General features: G+C 41.9%; 1 protein-coding gene across 1 annotated transcript in view; it reads left to right on the top strand.

Annotated features, from left to right (window-relative positions):
* Positions 1-24589, top strand: part of KCNT1 (potassium sodium-activated channel subfamily T member 1) — a 470292-nt gene that overhangs the window by 354356 nt on the left and 91347 nt on the right. The window contains 6 exon segments of the mRNA XM_029613498.1: positions 1106-1344; positions 15011-15224; positions 18871-18976; positions 20288-20460; positions 24202-24214; positions 24216-24274. Coding sequence (XP_029469358.1) covers positions 1106-1344; positions 15011-15224; positions 18871-18976; positions 20288-20460; positions 24202-24214; positions 24216-24274 — 804 coding nt within the window.

Genomic DNA, 24589 nt, shown 5'->3' with positions numbered 1-24589 from the left:
GGGTGAACTAGCTTTGCGAGCTACTATAGCTCGCTGGATTAAGGAGGTGGTCACAGGAGCCTATGTGGAGACTGGAAAGCCATTATCTTCTCAGATGAGAGTTCATTCCACTAGGCCTCAGGCAGTCTCATGGGCGGAAGTTAGACTGCTGTCTCCCATTGATATCTGTCGAGTGGTGACGTGGTGCTCCTTGCACACCTTCTCCAAGTTTTATCGCCTGGAAGTTCAAGCCCAAGAGAACACAGACTTTGCATGGGCGGTGTTGACCGGACCACGGGCAGCCTTCTTCCCCATCTGGCTACACACGAGGAAATGGAGAAATTACTTACCTGATAATTTTGCTTTCCTTAGTGTAGACAGATGGACTCAACATCCCGCCCTTGGCTGCCCAAGAACTGTGCCAAGGATTTGCCTGTGGAGTAGATATAGAATCCAAGAGATTATGGGTAAGCCTTCATCTAGTCCCTAGATAAGGGCACCTGTATTCTTACTGGGGTTCCATGTTTATAATTGGTTGAGTACAGTTATGGTTATCCGTTTTTATTCATATTTCTAATCAAGTTTTTTCACTAGTATGTCCACAGTGGCTTTTGAAGAGAATACTGGAGGGCTGAGGTTACTGCAGGGGTGTATGTAGGGTGACATCAATTTGAAATCTGACTCCGTCTCCATCTGCTGGCAGGGGAGCATAACCCATTAGTCTTGAGTCCATCTGTCTATACTAAGGAAAACAAAATTATCAGGGAAGTAATGTCTCCATTGTTGTGTATGCTCTATGATTTGACACAGTGTTTGAACTTAACTTCCCTGTAAAAGACTTTGGAAAAGATGACTCCATATATGGTGATCATGTACTCAGCAGCAGCCGGAACTTTCAGATAATGGGCAATATACGGTCTGCTAATAATGCCCATTTTTTATATAAAAAGTTTCATCATTCTTTTAAAGCTTTTAATTTTCAGCAGGTAAAGGGGGATCAGCATGCTTTAAATTTAGACTCAAGTATCTATGTTGTATTTATTTTTCCTGAGGTTGTCTTATAGCAATCTAGTCTTTCTTTAGAATTACTATCAGTAACTTTTGGATGGTGGTGATTTTGCATTAGATATGGAGTATGCTTGATAGGAGTGAGAAGAGAAGACAATAAGAGTATTCTGCTGAATCCTGGGCCCAGGCATATCATGGCAGCATCGGACACCTGCTTTTACATCAATATCACGAAGGAAGAAAACTCAGCTTTTATATTTAAACAGGAGGAAAAGCAGAAGAAGAAAGGATTTCCTGGGAGGGGATTATACGATGGGCCCTCCAGGCTGCCTGTTCACAGTATAATTGCTAGTATGGGTGAGTACTAGAAGAAAGGCAGGTTTTCCATTTTGTAAAGACAATTTTATTTATTTATTTACTTACTTAAATGTATCCTTTGACAAACTATCTAGATGGTTGTTGGTGAGTTAAACCTGTAATAAATTCTTTCATAGTATAATAAAATTCCAATCATAAAATGAAATATTTACGACAAAGATAAAAACTGCAAAATCAAACACAGAAAACCTGGTTATTTAGCCAGACTTAATTAATTGCCTACAGTTTTCTTGTATTAATTTTATATTTTAATTAAGTAATAATTGTAATCATTTTGTTTTATTATTTTATGTTGTATATTGCAAGTTGCTGTATGTGTTATGTAATTTTTAATTATTGTATTTTAAAAACCTCTGATTTATCTAAAAAGGTGGTATATTAAGATAAACTAAACTAAAAAAATAAGTAAATAAATTAAAAAATAAACAATAAAACCATTAGCATATGAGACTAAAACAACAACAAATACATACACAATGCAAATCACACTAAAATCAGTTGTAAACACCAACCATAAATATCCAAGGAGCCTTCCACTCTATACCTATAAACTCATCATGAACAGAAAACCCAAGCCAGTGCTTATCAATCAAAAGCTTCCTTAAACAAAATACTTTTCACTGCTTTTCTAACCTTTAAATAATCACAAAGATTCTGCCCTTCCAATGGTGAGGCATTCCATATACACGGAGTGATGCAGCTAAAGGCGCGCCTCTGATTGTTAGGTGGTTCGTTTTCAGTCAGTGATTCTACAGCCTTCCTCAGGGCCTAGAAAATGTTGGCCCAATTTTAAAACATGTGTGTGTGCAAGCAAATACTGGGGGTTACGGGTGTGGCTGGGCCTTGCGCGTGCCAGACGCATTTTCGAAGGGGGCCAGGCCACGCAGGTATCCACCAGTATGCGCTGATATGCCGGGCCTCTAGAAAGGAGCAGGCTGGGAGAGTGGGGGGCAGGCCGGGACAGCGCCATTAGGCCCTGTCCTGAGGAAGTGTGTGACAACAGCTGGCTGGCGCACATAACTTACTTCTGCTCCAAAGGAGCAGGTAAGTTAACAAACAAAAAAAAATAGTGTAGATAGGTAGGGAATAGGGGTCAGAGAGGAGAGGAGAGGAGAAGAGAGGGGGAAAGGTAGGAAGGGTAGGGTTAAGGTTAGGGATGTGCCCTCCCAGTCTGCTCCTTAATTGGAGCGGACTGGGAGGGAACTGGGAAAAACGAAATCGCGTTGCTGCACGTAAAGTAAAAAATACCCCCCCTCCGCTCACGCGAATTGTGGGTCGACTGCACATGCACACATGAAAGCTAAAATACAGTGGGCACGTGCATGCGTATATCGAATTTTATAACATGCGCAACGCACACATGTTATAAAATCCTCGCATCCATGTGAGCATGTACTTCTTTTAAAATCTACCCCAGTGTGAGCAACACCGGAGTAATTTTCACGCTGTCTGCACTGAGGCAAAGTCTGCATGTACTTTTAATCCACGGACTTTGCATCAATTTTCACAGCAAAAGTCCATGCATACTTTCACTTTGAATTCTGCCATGAGTACAAAGTGTTCGCAGACATTTGCACCTGCATCTTCTCATGTGAAATAACACACATGGAGTTGAAAATGCCATCTACGTGTGCTATAGAAATGCTAAGTAGCAGCAGTAGGAGGGACCTATGAGGTTTTCAGAGCTAATGAGAAGTTTTGCGATACAATGTTTATTATTATTTGTAAAATATAACTAGAATTTCACAATGACATGGAGCAGGCATGAAGGAAAGTTACAAATTTAGGGCATTTCCTGATAGCTTTTCATTTACCATTTGTTTCTTGAAAAGCTATCAGAAAATATCCTAAAAGGGCTAGTATAATGTGGCACATTTTGGTGTAATCAGAAGTCATTGGTAATTAATAAAGACTATCAGGGAATCTTGGGTGTTGCACAAGAGCTTGCAATGAGACATTATCACATTTTGTAACCCCCTTTCTCAGGACACTTCTTGAAACAGGCAAGGGAGTCACCTTTAGATGCTGCAGGGTTGAGAAAAATCTGGATGTAACTTTGGTTCAAGATTCTTCTATGGGATCAGCAAAGTTGAAAGGCCCAGATTACTCACACAATCTCTTAATAAAAATGCTTGCACCTAGTGATCTGTATCCAGAACCAAAATATATGCTTTTACTGAAAACAAAATAAGGTAAAGCAGCACACTAGTAGGAAAAAGTATAGGCAAAATAGTTCTTCACAAAAAATAATAGACAGTCCCGAAAAGTCAGTAGAGAAAAATCATCAGAAGTTATTTTCTCAGGCTGCTTAAGTAACCAGTACAAGAATATGGCCCTCCTTTGCTTTCTAGGGGCTACCTCTCCCTTAGGATTACACTTGAGACATGAAATCCTCTTCTCCCACAGACAGTTGGCATCACCAGTATTTGGCTGGAAGCACCTGGCCTCCCCGATGAATTTCCTTCTCACTTTGAAAGTAACTCTCCTGAGCACTGCTTGCTGAACTCCCTCCAACTCCTATGAGAAAGCAAACACACTCTTTTCCTCTCCTGCAGCCCTAGAGAGCACCGTCACTTGCTGCCTTCTCCAGCTTCCTGGTCAGCGACTCTCCCTAGTGCATTGTGGAGGCACATATCTCCATCCTTTTTGGGCTGGCCCAAGAAATTAAATCAAAAATTACTCTGCACGCCTGGAACCTCCCATTGCTCGAACTGTCCTCCCTTTAACCTCTATGGTAAAAGCTTAAACAACTTATGTGGCTATTGGCCTATGAGCTCTTCTTAGACTTCCAGATCTTCTTCACCAAGGTACATTTCCAAACTTCGCAGCTCTTGATCTGGATGCTTTTAATAAAAATGCAACTGGCTGGGGATAAATGTGGTCAGAAGAAAATGAACACAATTTTGGAAGGAAAAGAGATTGGTGGGAATGGTGCAATAATTCTAGGGGCTGCCATACTTTAAATCCGAAAGGAATTAGTTTTTGTTGTCTTGCAGAATTAGCAGTAGATTCATCATTTTGATTTTATATTATTTGCCTTCCTCTGGTCTACCACACAGAGGTCCAGCTATCCCATTTTGTCTCTATGCTTAGTACATAGGCCTCAGAGAGAGCTGTTGAGCAACCAAAAGGAAGGTTGAACTCAATTTAAATGTTATAATTAAATTAAACTGTAGTCTGCTTTTCCATGGAGGATTCACATTTAAAGCTAATTACATGACTCTCTGGTTTCCTTTCAATCTAATCAACTTTGTCACTGTTTTCCAACCAGTGTACCATATCACACTAGTGTGCTTTCAGACTTAGGTATGCCACGGAAAAGTCATCACTCCCTGATGCTCAAATCCAGGCTAGCACCTGGGCTGTGCTCTTAACCCCTTGCATCTTAGCAGCCACATGCGGCAGCCAAAGTAATTAAACAAACAGGCTGGCCTCTCTTCTCCTGCATTTGTACTTAGAGAGGGATGGTCCATCATGATGGGTTCATGTGTGTCTCAGCCCCCTCTTTTCCTCAGTTTTAAAATTTGGAAGGGAGACTGGAGGGCTTTCAGTACTTCCCTACCTCTTCTTTTGGTCATACGAGTCCTTGCCACATTTGCACTTCCTGCTCCTTGGAGGCTGGTGTGCAACACAAAATATTTGTTCAAGTAGAGGTGCCTTGGGCTCAAAATGGTTGGGAAACAGTAAAACACATAACATTTTTGTGCCATGGCTTTCATCTCTATGGAAAACTGACATAAAATGAAATATATCATAGGGGTCATATCTTTTCTTTAATTGGGCCAGTGAACAAGACCTTTCTGGTTTTCTATATACTGTATATATGACACAAATGATTCAATAGTATATCTTTAAGATAAAGTTTGAATTGATCTAGAACTATAATTTGTACTGCATCTGTTGCAGGTAGGTTTAGAGATATGTCTTCATTACAGTAATGAAGCTTTCTCAGGAGCCAAACAAGATAACGGACGGATTTTAAATGCCCTGCTCGCGTAAATCCGCCCGGATTTACACGAGCAGGGCCCTCATGCGCCGGCGCGCCTATTTTGCATAGGCCGCCGGCGCGCGAGGAGCCCCGGGATGCGCGTAAGTCCCAGGTTTTTTTAAAGGGGGCGTGTCAGGGCGGGGCCGAATGACGCGGCGTTTTGGGGGCGGGACGTGGCATTTCGAGGGCGGGACCGGGGGCGTGGCACCGGCCCGGGGGCGTGGTCGAGGCCTCCGGACCAGCCCCCGGGTCGGATGACGGCGCGCCAGCAGTCCGCTGGCGCTCATAGATTTACGTCTGCTTCTAGCAGGCGTAAATCGAGGGACAAAGGTAAGGGGGGGGGGGTTAGATAGGGCCGGGGGGGGTGGGTTAGGTAGGGGAAGGGAGGGGAAGGTGAGGGGAGGGCGAAAGAAAGTTCCCTCCGAGGCCGCTCCGATTTCGGAGCGGCCTCAGAGGGAACGGAGGCAGGCTGCGTGGCTCGGCGCGCGCAGGCTGCCCAAAATCGGCAGCCTTGCACGCGCCGATCCAGGATTTTATAAGATACGCGTGGCTATGCACGTATCTTATAAAATCCAGTGTACTTTTGTTTGTGCCTGCCGCGTGAACAAAAGTACGCGATCGCGCTCTTTTTTAAAATCTACCCCTAAATGTTTAGCAGTTTGATCTTCCGTAAATAGAAAAGAAGATGAGATTCTGTAAGATATATTGTTGCTTTCCAGAAACTTTCAGTTGCATTAACATTGCAAGATATGTAGGCAGAACTAACTATGGGGGATCCTTGCTAATGAGCAGTAATTATAATTAGAGCAATAAAGGCCAAGTCCATTTTCCAGGATGAGTCTTAGGCGAGCTCCATGCCCATTCCTACTGCCTCGTTCTCGTCATTTCTCAGGAATCGTCTCTGAGCCGGTTTTACCACTCATATTGCCTGTGCAATACCATGCTGCCTCCGTGGAAAGATGGTTGGGCACTATCTGTTTAAGGACACTCCTTAAGTTGCAAGAATCTGCCCCCTTTCCTCAAAACTAGATGCAGACTTGCAGGGCTGTAACGAAGGGTGGGTGAGAGAGGCAGTCACCCTTGATGTGGAAAAGTGACTGAAATACAAGCATGGGGCGGCAGCCTTGGAAGAGTGCCACTATCCTGGTACCATCAAGGGTGAAAGGAGGGAGGATTGAGTTGGAGAGGTGGAGAAAGGCGAGAGAGCTGTAGAAGACTGGTGTTCAGAGTGGATCGAGTGGAGGAGGAGGAGAGGAGCAGGGATCAGGGTAGGGGCATGGGGCACAAATAAGCTTGCTTGCTTGCTTGGTTGTGGGCTGTGAAGGCTTGACTCTATGCATGAATGTGTCATGTCTCAGTGAAAGAAGGGAAATCAAGACTGGAAACAGTCTGACATGCATTCAGTATATTTTATGAATTGAAGTAGAATCAAGGCCAAATGAGTTATGTTAACAGGAACAAAATATGCTTTTTCATTGATCTCTAGATTCTCTGTCTCCAGCATACTTTATGAAGTTCATTTTCAAACAGTCCATATAACTTTTGCTGCAAATAAATACACTGGTCTACATCAATTTTGTATTTTAGTGTGCTGAATGCAAAAATCACATCCGTTTCCTCCAGTCACATCTGGTTTTTCCGCAAAACACTATCTACTAGTAAACTCATAGCAATACCGTAACATTATTATTTAGATATGCTGAATACGCAAAAAAGATAATTAATGCACAGATTGATATGCTGAATACGCAATCGGTGTAACCAATAGGAAGACTGCTTATTAAACAGTTTAAAACTGCTGCCGTCGGCATTTTATGGCTATATAAGCAGCGTGAAAACCGAGGGCAGCATTCAGTCGTTCAAGAGGCTTAGAAGTCGCAGCAAATTTAACTCTGTTAAATCTGTTTTTGTTGAATATGTCAACCAACACTGGAATAGTTCGTGGACGGTGCCGGAATGATCCTGATATATTCTGTTACATTTGTGGTTGTTTTACAACACCCAAACAAAGGACAAATATATCTGACTTTGTATGAAAAGCTTATCCTGCAGGGTTAAACTGGGTGACCAGGACAAACCTTGGGCACCACATATTCAGCTCGATACTGTAAGGTGCGGTTGGAGATTAACTCGCTGTGGGCGCACAATTGGGACGCGTAAGGCGATCCTGCGATACAGTCTCCAGTTTCACGCGTCCTTAGCGCTTCTTGAAACCGACCCGTAACCTTTCCCGCACGCAGCATGTAAATGATATGTAAATGAACGAACTAGCTATTTAATGAACGAATTAGCTATTCCCTCCGATACTGTGACGCGCGCTCCGACTATCCCTTTTTTTCCCTGCCGATTTGCCATGCATTTAACCTGTTAGTTTACCGCCTACCCCTACCCCTGCGTTAGAGGCAGGAGTAAGGGTAAGCGGCAAACTTTCCCCCAGCCCCCGCTCACCTGCCCTGGTCGCGTCCATGGGTGCCGGTCTCCGGGGTAGCCCCAGTCCTCTCCCTCCTCCCGAAGCAAAAAAAAAGTGAAAAAAAAAAATCCAATGCGGCCCCACTTCGGCAGCTCCCCTTCGGCGAAGACGGCAGTGTAAAGCGAGACGGACCACGGCGGACCTTCGGCGGAGACGGCACTGTAAAGCGAGACAGACCGCGGCGCAAGGAGAGGAGGAGAGAGAAGACGCAACTTACTATCTTTTGTGGGGTAAATTTGGTGGGATAAAGGCGTGACGTCACGACGTTTGGCGTCACGGCATGCGACGTCACACCTTGAGGTCAAATTGCACGAGGGGCCTACCCGTTCGGGCGTCTATATTTGCCGGCAGCTGGGAGTCAGAGGAGCCGCTGTCCGGAGGAGGGCTGGCTGGAGTAAGTTGCATCTTCTCTCTCCTCCTCTCCTTGCGCTGCAGTCTGTCTCGCTTTACAGTGCAGTCTCCGCCGAAGGTCCGTCTCGCTTTACACTGCCGTCTCCGCCGTAGGGGGGCTGCCAAAGGGGAGCTGCCGAAGTGGGGGCTGGCTGGAGTAAGTTGCGTCTTCTCTCCTTGCGCCGCAGGCCCCCCCCCCCCCCGGACATCGGCGACGACCGCGGCTCCAGCCTCCAGCTGTCAGACAGACGCATCGCACGTGGGAAAGCGGCCCCTATGCATGCAATTGGCTTCTCAAGACGTGACGTCACATGCCGTGACACCAAACGTCGTGACGTCACGTCTTGAGCAGCCAATTGCATGCATAGGGGCCGCTTTCCCACGTGCGATGCGTCTGACAGCTGGAGGCTGGAGCCGCGGTCGTCGCCGATGTCCGGAGGGGGGGGGCTGCAAAAGTAAGTTGCTTCGTCGCTTTAAACTGCCCCCCCCCCTCCTCCCGGAGCAAGGCTGCTTTTCGCGCCCTGCTTCGGGAGGAGAGGAGAAGGGACTAGCAGGCCTGAGCCTAGGATTGCCCGTCTCTCCCCTCGCTCTCTTGCTACTTTTTCGGTTTTGTTTTTTTTGCTTCGGGAGGAGGGGACAGGACTGGGGCTGCACCGGAGACCGGACGCGGCCAGGGCAGGTGAGCGGGGGCTGGGGGAAAGTTTGCCGAGCATCGGAGAACATAACTGTCCACTTCCTGGTACCTGTCATTTCAAATGTCATTTGAAATGACATTTGAAATGACAGATACCAGCGTGGCCGTGAAGCGTTAGGCCCGAGCACCCAGGATACTGTATAGGCGCTCTATACAGTAAAATGGGTTGCGCGGGCCTAACCTTCGCCTAACGCTTCGCAGACGCGGCTTGCATTTGCATGCAATTTGAAGAGAGTATCGAGTGGTAGGTGAAGAGAACTGTGCGTGCGGGGAACGAGGGTGCGCCTGGCACTGCCGCACTCTTTCTAACGCGGCATAACTGTATCGACCAGTCTGTGTGCAGGACATGTGTTGAAAACCTGAGACAGTGGACTAAAGGTCAGAGGAAAAAGTCTCAGCTTCAGAGTTCCAATGGTGTGGCGAGAGCCCCAAAACCATTGGAGAGAAAATTTCTCCCTAATAATTAAAATTTACATAACTATTGCTCTCTTGGTTAGACGATAGACTCGTTTTTTTACATGAAACAAATATATTACATGCTATCACTTCTTATTACCCTTGATATTCGACTTTATATTCTTTAATTAAACATTTCTCATTTGTGAAAAAGTTTGACGTATTGCATATTTTTTTACTTCATATTTGGAATCAGCACCTTTCATTTGGGTAAAATCAGCAAAAATAATTAGGTCAGCAGAAGAAAAACCTTTTTTCAAATGTAGACCAGTAGATTTATTTATTTATACATTTTTATATACCGACATTAGATCAATGATGTCACATCGGTTTACAGATAATGAAAGGAAATAAGCGGGGGGGGGGGGGGTACTTATTTCTTACAGTGAAACATATCTCTAACCATGCAACGTAACAAAACTTGAAGTTTCATTACACACATTAGGCCAGTTTGAAAATTATCCCACCAAATTTACCCCACAAAAGATACACCTGCTAAAACATGCAGACAATTTTTTCCTGAAAATTTCACCCCCAGTATTACCTTCACACAGTCCAGAGACACTCGTGCACGAACATGACTTACATGCACATGTTTATCTGCAGGCAGGCAGGCAGTTTTGTAAAAGGACACGTCTGTGCTTAAAACACGGTTTTACATGCAGGAATACCTTCAAACATTACCCCTACGGTAGCAGTTTGTGTCTAATGAAAAAGAAAACGGTTTGACAAATACGAATTTTTGCATGTCTGCGTTGCGTTAGGCCCTGGCCTGCACTGACCAGTCTTTCTGCCGTTTTGACAGGGTGTATATTACTGGTGCTGCTGGGCTCAGCAATGCTTCGCTGTTGCTAACAGCTCTTTTCCAGTATATTTCTAATCACATGGTGACATTTTTGTCACAATACGTGAACTATAATTAGAAATGGCACAAGTCTCATTCAGTGCTCTGTGAATGTTTTTTTCAATTACTTTCTGAAAGGAAGAGACAACAAAAGAGAAGGAGAAATGAAATCCAAAGAAGGCAATGTAATATAGCAGTTATCACTGAAGTAGCCCAATGCAATAGCTCTTGAATTTTATGGATTCTGTAGCATTGGTGTCAGTTACTTCCATGGAGCTGGAAGGCAATGTTCTAGGCCCCCCCCCCCCCCCCTTTTTCCTGATTTTCCATCTCTGTGGATGGCCCGGTTCCCTCAGCCCATAACCTTGGATTCATCTTTGATGCGCTCTCTTCTTCTCTGACATGCATCCAGAACATCACTAAACCATGTTGTTTCTTCCTCTATAACATTGTAATAATCTGTCTTTTCCTTTCTGAACATGCTGTCAAAATGCTCATCCACTCTTTTATCACCTCCGGCTAAAGCTATTGCAATTTGATCTTCACAGTCCTCCTGCTAAACCATCTTCCTCCACTGCAATCTATTCAAAATTCAGCTGGGTGATTTAACTTCCTTCAACAACCACTATGACCATGTAACTCCTCTTCTTAAATTGCTACACGGGCTCTGTCCGCTTCTGAATCCAGCTGAAGTATCCCTCATTCCCCTACAAATACATTCACCCTGCAGCTCCTCATTACCTGTTCCCTTTTCCCTTCCTACACCCTTCCTTGTGAGCTCTGTTCATCAGGCAATTCACTCTTATTTGTACCCAATAAATACACTTCTCATAGACTCTTATCATGGATGTTGTTCTTGTCTAGATTGTAAGCTCCATGGAACAGGGACTGTCTCTTATGTATATTTGTACAGAGTTTTGTATGCCTAGTAGTGCTTTAGAAATGATTAGTAGTAGCAGACCCTACCCTACTCACCATGTTTAACATTGATAATACTTGGTTGTGTGCCTTAATAAAGACATAAAATACCTTTTTTATGTCCTGAGCATGTGATTTTATATCAGTTCAACGTAGGTATTAAAAAATATCCTATTCTGCTCATGATCCATGCTCTTATTAATCCAGTCACAGTGTTTCACTTACAAATGCTATTGTTGAAAGTCTTACAGGTTATAATTAATTAATCACTGTAAAACGAACCCTTTCAAGAGGATTGAGTAAACCTGCTCTTAATCTAGTTTGAACACATCTTGCAATTTGCTTGGATTGGAAGAGTAGCCTAGTGGTTAATGCAGTAGACTAGCATCAAAGAAAAAAGAGTTTGAATCTTGCTGATGTTCCTTTTGACCTTAGGCAAGTTACTTCACTCTCCATTATCTCAGGTACAAACTTAGGGCTTGGTTTACTAAGCTTTTTTCTCATAGATACCGAATGGGAGAGAACCCTTAATAAATCTGCCCTTATATTGTAACCCCTCTGCAGTCAGAGAAATACCTACTGTACCTGAATGTAACTCCCCTTTAGCTGCCAATGAAAAGGAGTCAGCTAAACTGAACTAAAGGTGCAACTAATTGGCTTGAATTTAGTTAGATAATCGGAGTCCGATTCAGCTTGGTCTCAATATTATAGATATCTTTTCCCTTAAATATAGATTTACTTAGATTGAATGGGGAGTTAGTCACATCAGCCTGGACCAAAGTATCATGCAGTCTTTGTATACTTCAAATCAAAGAGTAAATTGGTGGAAATCTGTGTCCAAACTAGGCCAAAATTAACCAAGATAGCTGGATATGGAGACTGAAATTGAGCTGCAAATGTCTGAGAATTATCTAATAGATCTGAGGGGTCCTCTAACTTGACACTGACTAAACTTCCCCAACTCCTCCAATTCTTTAAATACTAAATTTCCTTGCACACTTGTAGCATATGGTTGGTGTTTTTTTCATTTGAAAACATGCAGTTTCTGTATTTTTGAAAATGGAATCCCATATGCCTTTGAAAACAGAAATGCAGAAAAATAGAAATGTATCTAAAAAACCTTTATTCTGACAGTATTCAACATAAGAACATAAGAAATTGCCATGCAGGGTCAGACCAAGGATCCATCAAGCCCGGCATCCTGTTTCCAACAGAGGCCAAACCAGGCCACAAGAGCCTGGCAATTACCCAAACACCAAGAAGATCCCATGCCACTGATGCAATTAATAGCAATGGCTATTCCCTAAGTAAATTTAATTAATAGCCGTTAATGGACTTCTCCTCCAAGAACTTATCCAAACCTTTTTTGAACCCAGCTACACTAACTGCACTAACCACATCCTCTGGCAACCAATTCCAGAGCTTAATTGTGCGTTGAGTGACATGAGGAACTTTGTTAAATGACTTCTGAAAATCCAAATACAATACATCTACCGGTTCACCTTTATCCACATGTTTATTAACTCCTTCAAAAAATGAAGATTTGTGAGGCAAGACTTCCCTTGGGTAAATCCATGCTGTGTTCCATTAAACCATGACTTTCTATATTCTCTGTGATTTTGATCTTTAGATTAGTTAGAGACAGGAATTGTTAATTTTCTAAATGATATATCCTGCCAAATCTAATAAATAAAGAAGTCTATTTCTGAGGAGAACATGTCTTTTTCCTGCACTTAGGATTGTGAAGTAAAGTGGGAGATGAACTGGAAGTGTCCTGTACCAGACAGGTCCCTGCATCCCTAAACTTGCTTACAGGACCATCCTGCCCAACTCTGGCCAAGTTTTAGTCTATGCGAAGAGCTGCCTCAGGGGCTACTAAAATCAAAATTAAAACACACATATCAGGAACAATAAGAGACATTCAAAAGTGTGTGAACGTCACAAATAATAAAAGTCATAAAATGGGTAAATCAGCATGCAAATAAAAAAAATTTTTAGTTATGACAAACGTTAAGAGTTAATACTTAACAACATATATATGTGTGAAGACATCACAATGGCACATAAAGAATACAAATAAAATATTACACGCATGAACATTGGATCAGGGTGATGGGATGTAACAATGGTAGGATGATGCTTGATACCTGTATAGAAGAACTTATTTTCATTGGATTCGAATGTGATCACGTGGGTCAAATATCGGCAGTGGTATGTATCCATATTATCAAACACTCTAAAAAAGACAACTTGGTGTAAGTGTAAAGCATATCTAAGACCTACAGACTCAGAGAGGTAGTATTAATGTAACTAATGTATGGGAAAAGAAGTAAAGAATAGATTGGTCGCGAGCCAATGTAAAAACAAACTGATTGAAAAAAAGGGGGACAAAAAGATGGCTTTCTGTGTGTATGCAACAGCAGATATAACAAGGTGCCTATGGAGATGTCCAGACAGAGCCTTTCAAGTGTGGTTAAAACCTTAAAAAATAAATAATAATAAATAAAATATTGGACATCATAGAGTTGCTGATGCCTTATACTTGGAAGAACACACGGATGCTGTGGAGCGACTTTCATCTGCCCAGAATACGTGAGTGTGGTTAATGAGAATCAAATGAAGATAGTAAAAAATAGGTAATAAAAAAAGTGAGAGATAAATAATAATAAATAATAAATAATAAAATAAAATATGTGAGAGACTTAACATATCGGCCGATTGAAGCCAAATGATGAAACCAATATGACAATGCCACTTACATGCTGCAGATGTCAGTTTGCTAATGGGTGCTACAACAGTCCCCTCTGTTCTACCGAAACTTATTAGTTAACTTGTAATACTCGTTAATTAGTAGCAGGTGCTGACTGAAAAAAACAAACAATAATGTACTAGTAATACAGAACTATTAAGCCGTGCCTGAAGCAGGGCTTGAGAACATATCATGGTAACACTCACGGTCTCACTTACTGAGTATGAGTAAGCACTCCAGGAGAGAGGGGGTGCCAGCATGGCCATTTGGCTAGGGCCTACAATGTTCAAGGGGCCTACTTTTGTTGGGCAAAATTTTTAAAAAAAGCTAAATATATCTATTTCTAACATGTATAAATAGAAATTTCAATTGTAATTGAAGAATTTGCTAACAAAAATGCTCGTAAAACCTTCTTGAATAAAAAAAAATTATTTGGGAAATTTAGAAAACAATTTCTCTTATTAAATATCGCATCAGAGCCTTACATAGGGGCCTGCTTTTCTTAGCTGGCACCAGCCTAATTCCTGCTCTCTCCGGCCCTGTAAGAGCCTTAACCATGCTGTGAGAAACTGGCTAGACTGTGACGTGATACTGCCGATTAGGACGTGAGTAGGCACATGTGGGATGAAGGCAAGGGCACGACTTAGCTGTGGATACCTCAGTGACACATCTACTTGTATTCTCTGGATCAATAAGATGAATCCAGTTTCTCACAGCATGGTTAAGGCCCTCACTCATATTTATTCTTTACTATCTTCATTTGATTCTCATTAACCACACTCGAGTACTCTGGGCAGATGCAAGTCGCTCCACAGCACCCATGTGTTTTGAAAAAAATTTTGTTTTTGGAAAAAAAAAAAAAAACCACCAACAAAATGAAAGAGAAAAGGAAGTGAACACTCCCTTTCCTACGAGTAAGAATTCTCTGTTGCCTCTTCCATGTATTTTTTAATTCTAATACCATTTTTGTCTGGTCCATCTACTGAAGTAATACTTCCGTACATTACTCTTGAGCCTAACCCCCTCCATTTCTAAGCTCAATAGGAACATGTAAACTGACTCTGGTGATCACCAAAATATACATTTTGGTTGTGTGATTCTCTTGATTTTGTTGCTCCTTTGCTTTGCTTATCCAGGTACAGTAGCAATGGACCTGCAGAACACAGAGTGTCGGCCCATTAGCAGCAGCAAACTAACACTGCCATCAGAAAATGGATCAAGCAGAAGACCCAGCATTGGACCTGTTCTGGAAATAGCGGACAGTAGTACAGTTTTGCCATGTGACTTGCTCAGTGACCAATCAGAAGATGAGATGACGCAGTCAGATGATGAAGCATTTCCTGTTCAGGAGTAAGTGTGCTGTTGATATACCTGTGCCAGATCTTCATTGAGAAATTAATCACCTTCCTACTAATCTAGTTATGTGGTTTGCAAGACTGTGAGGTAGCATGACGCTAATCTTGGCTTATATACATATATGCAAAACCTAGAACTATATCAGTGTATCAACAGATTATGCTTCTCTGACCCACAATATCACCCAGTATCATCTAGTGACCATTATGACAGGCGTCATCGACATGTTTTCACATATTCAATATCTCCACCTTATGTATAATCAATCATAAGTCATCGTGTGGTCCATCTCGCAAATATTTTTTTTGGAAAAAATGATTTTGCAAATAAAATGTGATCTCATTGTCACTTTCAAAGAGCTACACACACACAACCCGGCGTGCACAAATCTACGCCCAATTTTATAACATGCACGTGTTCAGCCGCGCGCATGTTATAAAATCCGGGGTCGGCGCGCACAAGGGGGTATACACTTGTGCACCTTGTGCGCGCCGAGCTCTAGGGGAGCCCAGATGGCTTTCCCTGTTCCCTCGGAGGGAACTTTCCTTCCACCCCGCCCCCTACCTAACCCACCCCCCAAAGCCCTACCTAACCCCCTCCCCCAACCTTTATTTTGGAAGTTGCGCCTGCCTCTGGGCAGGCATAGGTTGCACGCACCAACCGAGTGCCGGCACGCGATCCCCCGGCCCTACGGAGGCCTCTGGCCACGCCCCCGCCCATGCCCCTTTTTTCGAGCCCCGGGACATATACATGTCCTGGGACTTGTGCGCATTGCCAGGCTTTTAAAATCTGCCCCTTAAGATCCTTAGGATATTGAGGCCTCTACAGAGGGCAACTTATTTATCTGAGAAAGCAGAAGGGTGATGATTTTGTAATTAAGCTAGGACTACTAAATACAGACCTCTAGCAATTATAAAGAGGGTGGGCAGGGATTTGCCGAATTTAAAGGCAGAGTCTTTCACCTGTAGAGCATGAGATTTAATGCTGTTCATGACTCAGATCAGAACAGCAAATTGGGAATCTTAAAACATTTTGCATATCTGTGTATTCCATAATTTGCATCACTTCCACTCAACTGACAATAGACGTGTGTGTGTCTTCCTAGGTCTATGGTTGTTACATCCCAAAAGAGAAGGCATGTAACTCAAGAGAAATTTTAAGCTTGATATTTGGCATACATTTCCTACCACACTGTGACATGGGGCACTCAAGAGATGCACATTAGTTTTTAATAAATGGAAAAAATGTAACAATCAAGGCCAATTTTTGTTTCTTTCAAATGGAACAAACTGAAAATAGCCTTCAACAAAAATATCCCCAAATTTTTGGGTAATTTCTTATTCATTGCATTTTTTTTAAACAGGCCTCTGGCAACCTGACACCTCAGCCTAATCCTGGGCTGGATCTGGTGTCACAGCCTAGCCAAAGGCCAAGCCCATCTCCGTGGCCTAGCCCTGCGGCCTGCCCTGAACAGCCCGGGGTTGGATCCTTCCCAAGTACCAGGGCTGGGGAGTTCCCATTCTGGCCCTCACTTTCTCCCTTTCCAGATCCTGCATTGAAATGAGCAGGAGCAGTGCCCAGTCACTCCCACTCAGATCACAGCACTTTAAAAATGCCATGGTCTACCTGGGAACAGCATTACAGTGACATCCATTTTGATGCCTTCTACTGGTGCAGCCAGTGCCATTTTGATGTATGGCCATACATGTCTAGAGGCCATTCATTAAAATAGCACCAGCCACACTAGAAGAAAGTGCCAAAGTGAGGTCACTTCAGCATCGTTCCTAGACAGACAGTGTCATTTTTAAAGTGCTGGAACCTGGACGGGAGTGCCTGGGCATTGCTTCTGTCTATTTCAGTGCAGGATCCTGGAAGGGCTACAGTGGGGTCCAGGTTGGGAGCTCCCTGGCCCTGGTGTGCCTCGGCACCAAACCCGGCCCAGGGCTAGCCCTTTGTCCATGCCCTAGCCCATGGTTAGGCCTCAGCACCAGACCTTACCAGGCCCAGCTCAGGGTTAGACGTCAGCGCCTGGCTCAGGGCCATTTTATGGCTCAGGAAGGTTCAGCCAAGGCCGCTGGAGGCTTGTTTGTTTTTTATTTAGCATTTTTCTGTTTGTTTTGGGGGTTTTTCCTTGCTTAATGTTTTGTTTTTTTTGTTTTGCGAATTAACTGAACTGAAAAACAAATTAAACGAAGTGAATAAGAACAAAATTTAAACCCCAAAATGAAAAAATAAACCAAAATAACTGAAAAACAAATTAAACGAAGTGAATAAGAACAAAATAAACCAAACCAAACATTATGGGGCTGCGCATCCCTAGGGAACTAAAGCTGAATCATTGCTACCATTAACAGCACAAGCCTTGCAAAGGTTATAATCTGTGGTACAATGAAAAAAGAAAAGTATCAAAGTGCCACCATGTGGTCAAGTCAAGAACTCGTATGTTTCAGTAAAAGTTATTTGGTAATTATGCATATGTGTGCATAATTTTGCTCATTAGTATTTTTATCTCAGGTTGGACAGTTTAGTTTAGGAACTAACATTACAAATGCAGAGGGTAATTTTTTAAAGTTATTGAAAACAATATTTTACTCGTGGAAATGGGCTTCTTGAAATTTGCCCATCCTGTATGTGAGTAAAAGTTCACCGGTATTGCTACTAAATGCATGCTTTTACCTGCAGTAGGGTGAGGCATTCTTGGACACGGGGTTTACACCTACGTGCATACTTATGAAAATTAAAACATATTAGGGAGGTGCAATCGTTTTTCCCGAATTAGGCAATCTCAACAAAATTGCCTAATTTGGAATGGTTCGGGAGAACCGAAAAACAATTGAATATTTTCCAAAATTTCAGAAACAATTCATTTTTTAGTTACTACGCGCTAATGGGAGTTAGCGCGCACTAACTCCCGATAGTGCGCACTAACCCAAAAATCGGGGCCCCCCCAAAAAAATCCCGAACCATGGGAAAAATAAAATTCCCGCGGGGGGGGGGGGGGGGCCGAAATGAAGTCCGACATGAAATTTTTACCCGAAGCACATCTCTAAAACATATGGGCATTCTTTCTAGTCAGAAAAATTCCCTGCACAAAATGGCAGGTATACGTGTGTGTGAATAATTTTACTCAGACAATTTTGAAAGTGAAAGTATGCAGGTATTTTTGCTTTGAAAATTAGGGCAAAGCCCTGGTAAAAATTACCCATGCACTTTGCAGATATGAGGCCAGTCTGAAAACTACCCCTATAGAGATCAACAAGTGCGCAATCACTTTACAGTAAAATAATTGGGGGGGGGGGGGAGGACGTTGGGTGGGTACAGAGAGAGCCACAGGTGCACCAGATCAACAATTCCCCAAAGAAGCTGTCCATAAATGTGGTCATGCTCTGACAAGGGAGAGGAAGTTACCACTTTTGTGACAAGGGGGAGGGCTCCTAAGTTAAAAGGGGGTTTGGAGATTTCTGATGGTGTGTTGAGGGGGAGGGGAGGGGAGTTTGATTTCATGACAAAAAAGTGATGTCATTTATGGACGGCCCTGACAGTAAAGCAAAGAAGTTTAGTGCCAAGGCCTGTAGAAGATGACAGAATAGAAACTAAAAGCATCTCTGTCTGAGACCTGACGTTTCTTTGTTTGTTGAAGGTACGTGAAGGGCTATCCTCCTAACTCTCCCTACATTGGAAGTTCCCCTACGCTCTGCCATCTTTTGCCACTGAAAGCCTTTTTCTGCTGCCTTAGGCTGGATAAGGTACAGTATGCCAGCCCTGTTTTCATACCTCAAGCTAAAGATTGAGCTGAACAGAAGTTGTGTAGGAGTCATCTTGCAGTGCCATTGTAGAAAAGATGAATGGGCCTCTGCACGGGGACTCTAGTCCATGCTGGTCCTTTGTGCCGGCTTTCTCTGTGGATTATGATGATTCAGAGCTCTCATTCCTGCCCCTTCTTTTTTTATTTCATCCCCACTGCAAATCTTTTCTCTGTTAACATTTTCCTGCCCAAGGACAGATTACTGAAGCCAGAGGGAGAGTGAACACTGTTCTTATATAACAATGGACAGCCTCTATCTCTTATAGAAAAATCCATCTTGGATTTCGATTAGCTACTGAGTTTTTTTAATCTTTGTTATATTCCATCTGGTATTTGGAATGTCCCTGCAGCTCTCCTCCTTCTATAGTTGGATTACAAGAATGGTGATTTTGTTTCTTTCCCTCTCTCCTCTCTCGAAGTTGTTACATGTTTCAAGAGGTCAAAATCAGGACCCAGACTTGTCACCCCTGAGATGGCTGTATGTGTGTTTCTAGCATATGATACTGAGTGAGAAGTACTAGGACCTAGGATGGAAGAAAGGTTCTATTATATGTTAAATCTACATTATTATTATTAAAAATACTCTAATGCAAAGAAGGCTGAATTTGTTGGTCTGATACGGGTGTTGGATTAAGTATCAATCTTGTAAATATCAAAACTGAAGATAAGACCAAACAACATGACCTGCCAGCAGAGATAGTAGAGGCCAGCACTTTTGGCCAGTTTTGAGCAGGCTTGGGACACAGGAGGAGGGTGACAGGCAAATGTTTGGGAGGTCAGGTAAAAGGATACTCAGTGGAGGTGGCAGGGGGTGGGGAGGTTAGTGTTGGATTGTATTTGAGAATCTCAGCTGGGAAAACTGGATGGGCCAATTTGGTCTTTATCTATCATCATCTGGCATGTTACTATGATATCTTTCAATTGAACTAACTACAGCATGGAATTCTATACTCAACAAATGATAAAAATCAAATGGTAAATTGGAACATCTGTCCCAGAGGATCTCATTTGTTTTCACGTGGTTTGAATTAGCCAATTTGTCTCTACTCTGATCTGTCTGCGAATAGGTTCAGCTCTGTAAACATGGCACAAGAATGATTTAATTCTAGTAATGAGGCCGATTCTGTGTGGCGATCACATTTCTCCCCAGGAGAATCCATTCACAGTATTACATCGTTCTTCAGCTGTGAGGCTCTGAAATCATCATGCGATGACAGTGCTTTGGTTTCCCCCACCCTGTATTTCCCTGCAGGGATGCCAGCACAACAGCTTTGAAGATGCAAAGGCCTATGGTTTCAAGAACAAGTTGATTATTGTTTCCGCGGAGACGGCTGGCAATGGGCTATATAATTTCATTGTTCCTCTCCGAGCGTACTACAGATCTCGAAAAGAACTCAACCCGATTGTTCTGCTACTAGATAACCCGTGAGTTCTTTCGCGGCACCATTTTACGCTAATTTGGGAAATCAGCATGCTGCACAAATATGTTATTAATTCAACCAATCTGTGACTCTGTTTATTAATTTGTACTGTTTTCAGAACTTGCTCTAAATGTCTGCTAAGGTTTACACACTTCTAAACATTCCAGTAAGGACATTTTTGTTCTTCTGAGAATAAAAATGAAAAAAGAGAAAACTGAGTACAAGGTCCCAGCTTAAAGTAATCAGTGCAGACAGAGGAGGATAAACTTTGAATAAACCTTCAGGTAGCCTCAATTTGCAGACTATTTTCACTCTCAGGACAGCAAATGGATTCCTAAGGCTTATTCCTTTTTCTAGAAGAAGTCCGCATAACAAAACCTGGTAATATGACATTGAAGGGACCTGGGAGTTGGATTAAGTATCGAACGTGTTAAAACTAAGCTAAAGATGACCCACCAGTGAAGGTGGTGGAGGCCAGCACTTTTAACAGATTTTAGGCACGCTTAATTCAAATATGAAGGGGTGAAAGACAAGCTTGGGGAGAAGGGTAGAGTTGTTGGTAGCGTATGGAAATTTGTACACTCATCTACCCAAAGTGGAAGAATCTCAACTGGGCAGCCTGGATGAGCCAATTAGCTCTTTATGTGCTGCCATCCTCATCTACTATGGAGTATTATTAATACTGAAGTAATATATTCAAAGCCATTTAGACCAAAAACTCACAAGTTATCCATCTAAATGGCATGGATTTGACTATTGAGCTATTTATCTGACTAGATTTAGCCAGATAAGTCGTTATCTGGTTAAAATTTAACTGGATAAAAAACAAAGCGTTTTGGGGAGGAGCTAAGTTATCTATGTAACTTAGCCGATTTGTAAGAATCAGCACTGGAAGCATAAATTATGTACTCTTTATGCTTCCAGCACAGAAAATATCCGGTTAAATGGCAGGTTATCTGATCACATAAAGCTGGTTAACTAAAAAAATATATAACCAATTATATTCAAACATATCCAGTTAGATTGTAGCTGGATAACTTTGGGCAAATACATTCTGTTGAATATCAGGGACAAGTTATCCGACTAACTTTAGCTAGATAACTTGTCCTCTCACAAGCTTACTGAATATTACCTCCAAAATGGCTTCCAAAAATATAATAATGCATTCAAGTTTAGACACTTGGAGTTATTTGACTTCATCAAAAAGAACAGTAAATACAAAAATATTTTCACAATATATATTTATGTAAGACACCTTGTTATGTTATTTGTTTAATTATTTGACTTCAAACAAATAAAATTTAAGTGAATTCCCAGGAATAAGTTTATTTTTATATTTTTAATCCTCCGTTCCTGGTCACAGCTCAGGGTGGAGAACAGTAGTAATGTATTATAATAAAATTAAAATGTACTTATAATAAATTACAGCTATCTAACAAAAACATTCCACAATAGCCTATCCTATATTCAGACAGGTATACTTAAAATAACAGAGTACCACAAGTATCTATAACAACCCCTTGATCACCAACAAAGCCTTTATAGAGTACTAGGAACCCTCATTCTTCATGGGGTAAATTGTATCATAGAAATGTTTTCATTTCATTTAGTTTTGAAAACAATATAGAAGAAAAAATAAACACAATTTCATTTATTTTTTGTTTACCAAAGGAGCCAGTTGCCCCAAACTTCCCCCAACCTCTACTCCCCTACCTATCCATGCAGAAAAAAAATTGCTCTGGCACTGCAAAAAATTAAAAAAATTAAATCCCCTCCCTAAGCTTGCCTAATCCCCATTCATGGGTCTTCAGACATCTAAATGGAGCAGAAGCAATCCTTGTTAATACTGCCCACCAAACCCTCATTCAAAATGGTGCAGGCCAGCACGGTTTTGTTATACAAAGATTCTCAGGTTTGTTTTAATGTGCTATGTACTAACTTCATGGAGTATCCCCTAGTCTTTGTATTTTTTGAAAGAGTAACTAACTGATTTACATTTACCTGTTCTATTCCACTCATTATTTTATAGACCTCTATCATATCTCCCCTCAGCTGTCTTTTCTTCAAGTTGAACAACCCTAAATACAATGAAACAAAATAAACCATAAATGAAATGAAAACAAAACAAAAAAATGTAAGTGCATACGCCTGTTATTTAATCATACTTTATATATAACTCATGAAATTCAATAAATGCTTCTTAAAGCAGCCCAACATTTTATCATATTATCAGTGTGACTCATAAATGATCGATAAAATAACTAGGAAAAGATTAAGATTCACTCATATATTACTTCTTGCTTTGCAGAGCTATAGATCTATGAAAAGGCACGTCCCTTATCCCCTAAATGCAGCTACAAACAAATATGATTTTAATGTCTTTTGAAAGTTTTGAAACTGATATAAATCAGTAAAAATGTAACTCAGTAGGTAGCATGTTTCACCATACTGGAACCTACTACTGAAAATGTCTGCCTTTGCATCCACTCCCCTTTTAAATCCTTTGGGCCTGATATTTTCAGAAAATGTCCTAGTGCTGATCAAGCATAGGTCTAACATATTATGCTTTCTTCCAGATAAACTGGGCTCAGCTTACACAAAGCCTTGAAATCAAGTGTTAGCAGCTTAAACAGAGATCTATATTATATTGGAAGTCATTACAGGTGCCCCAGTGCAAGAGTTACATGTTGCCTCTGCTGGGTACCTGAGAGCAGCTATGTAGCTGTATTTTGTACTAATTGGAGTCCCTGTAATCTCATTTGTGACTGTCCTGTTAAAACTGAATTAAAATAGTCCACCTTTGATAAAATCAAAGCATAAACTACCATTGCAAAATCGTTTTGATTGCCTAACCCATCTTAGCTGCACAAAACAGCCTCTCACTAAAGAAGATATGTGTGCCTGTTGTTGAAGGCTTCCACAAACATTAATACAGAGTAAAACCAGGACTGAAGCTGAATTAGTCTTCAGTACTCACCACAACAGAGCATATAACAGACCAGAAAAGCCACTGTATTTTATCAAAAACAGAGGTCTCTGCAAAAGACTGCAAGCTTTACTATTCTTTTATAAAGCAGGTTGCGTAAGTTCTGAATTCAGAATTTAGTCTTATTTTGGTTTTAAATATCTGTAATAGCATTTTCAGCTCTGTACAAAGCCATTTGCTAGGGTTTCTTTCACACTGCACTCATGGTAAGTAAAAGCAGTGACAGTTCTGTATATTCTACTAAATGACGGGTAGGTTGTATACAGTGCATGCATCATATTTATGTAATTGAAGACAAACTCAATTAATGTCTTATTAGTTAAGAGAGCCCCTGGGCCAGCTCACTGCATTGCCTTGTGAAAGGCTTGGCTCAGTTCCTGTGCTCTGATTATGCTTCTCAGGGCAGGGATGCTGCAGAGGCAGCATTCTCGGGCCCTGAGAGGGAGGGAGGGAGGGAGTCTCGGCCATCACTCATTACTTAGTGACTAGCTTGAGTGCACTTATGCCAGGTTTAAAAGGGACTCCTGGTCTGTGCCTCTCAGCTACAGAACTGTTATTGTGGCGACTGGGCTGGATGGGAGGGGAAAGAGGAAAAAATGAGGGGTAGGAGGAGAATTATTTATTTGCACATGAAGGTTTGTCTCACCACAGTCCTATTTGGGGCCATTACCAAATGAGTTAGAAGCCCAAATGAATGGGAAAATACTTCTAGACAAAAAGAGAAGCCCTGACCCTGTTGACTCTTTGTGTTTCCTGCAGGCCTGATAACCATTTTTTTGGAGGCCATCTGTTGTTTTCCAATGGTATACTTCATGGTTGGCACAATTGATAAGTAAGTTGCTGGAGACGTGCATGGGAAAATCTTTTCTTTCATTTTTCCATTTTGTTTTAACTCGTGCTAAAATGCAGAAACAAAATGAAAAACTGTTTTGTTTTTTTTTCTTTCCTTTGGGATTTGAAATGAAATGAAAGGACAAGTGCCATTGGTGTTTTCAGTGTCGTTTTAAAGAACTGCACATGCCTCTGAGTTGCTTTTCTTATAATTGTAAGCTGCTAGTGGGCTGTGTATGAACTGGAAAGGGTCTGCTTCCTGATGAGGGCTGAGACAAAGTACGGTAAGCTGGAAGCAGTGAGCAGTAGAGTAGGA

The sequence above is a fragment of the Rhinatrema bivittatum genome, chromosome 8 (genome assembly GCF_901001135.1).
Source record: "Rhinatrema bivittatum chromosome 8, aRhiBiv1.1, whole genome shotgun sequence".
Lineage (NCBI taxonomy): Eukaryota > Metazoa > Chordata > Amphibia > Gymnophiona > Rhinatrematidae > Rhinatrema > Rhinatrema bivittatum.
This window is presented reverse-complemented; position numbering and strand designations above follow the sequence as displayed.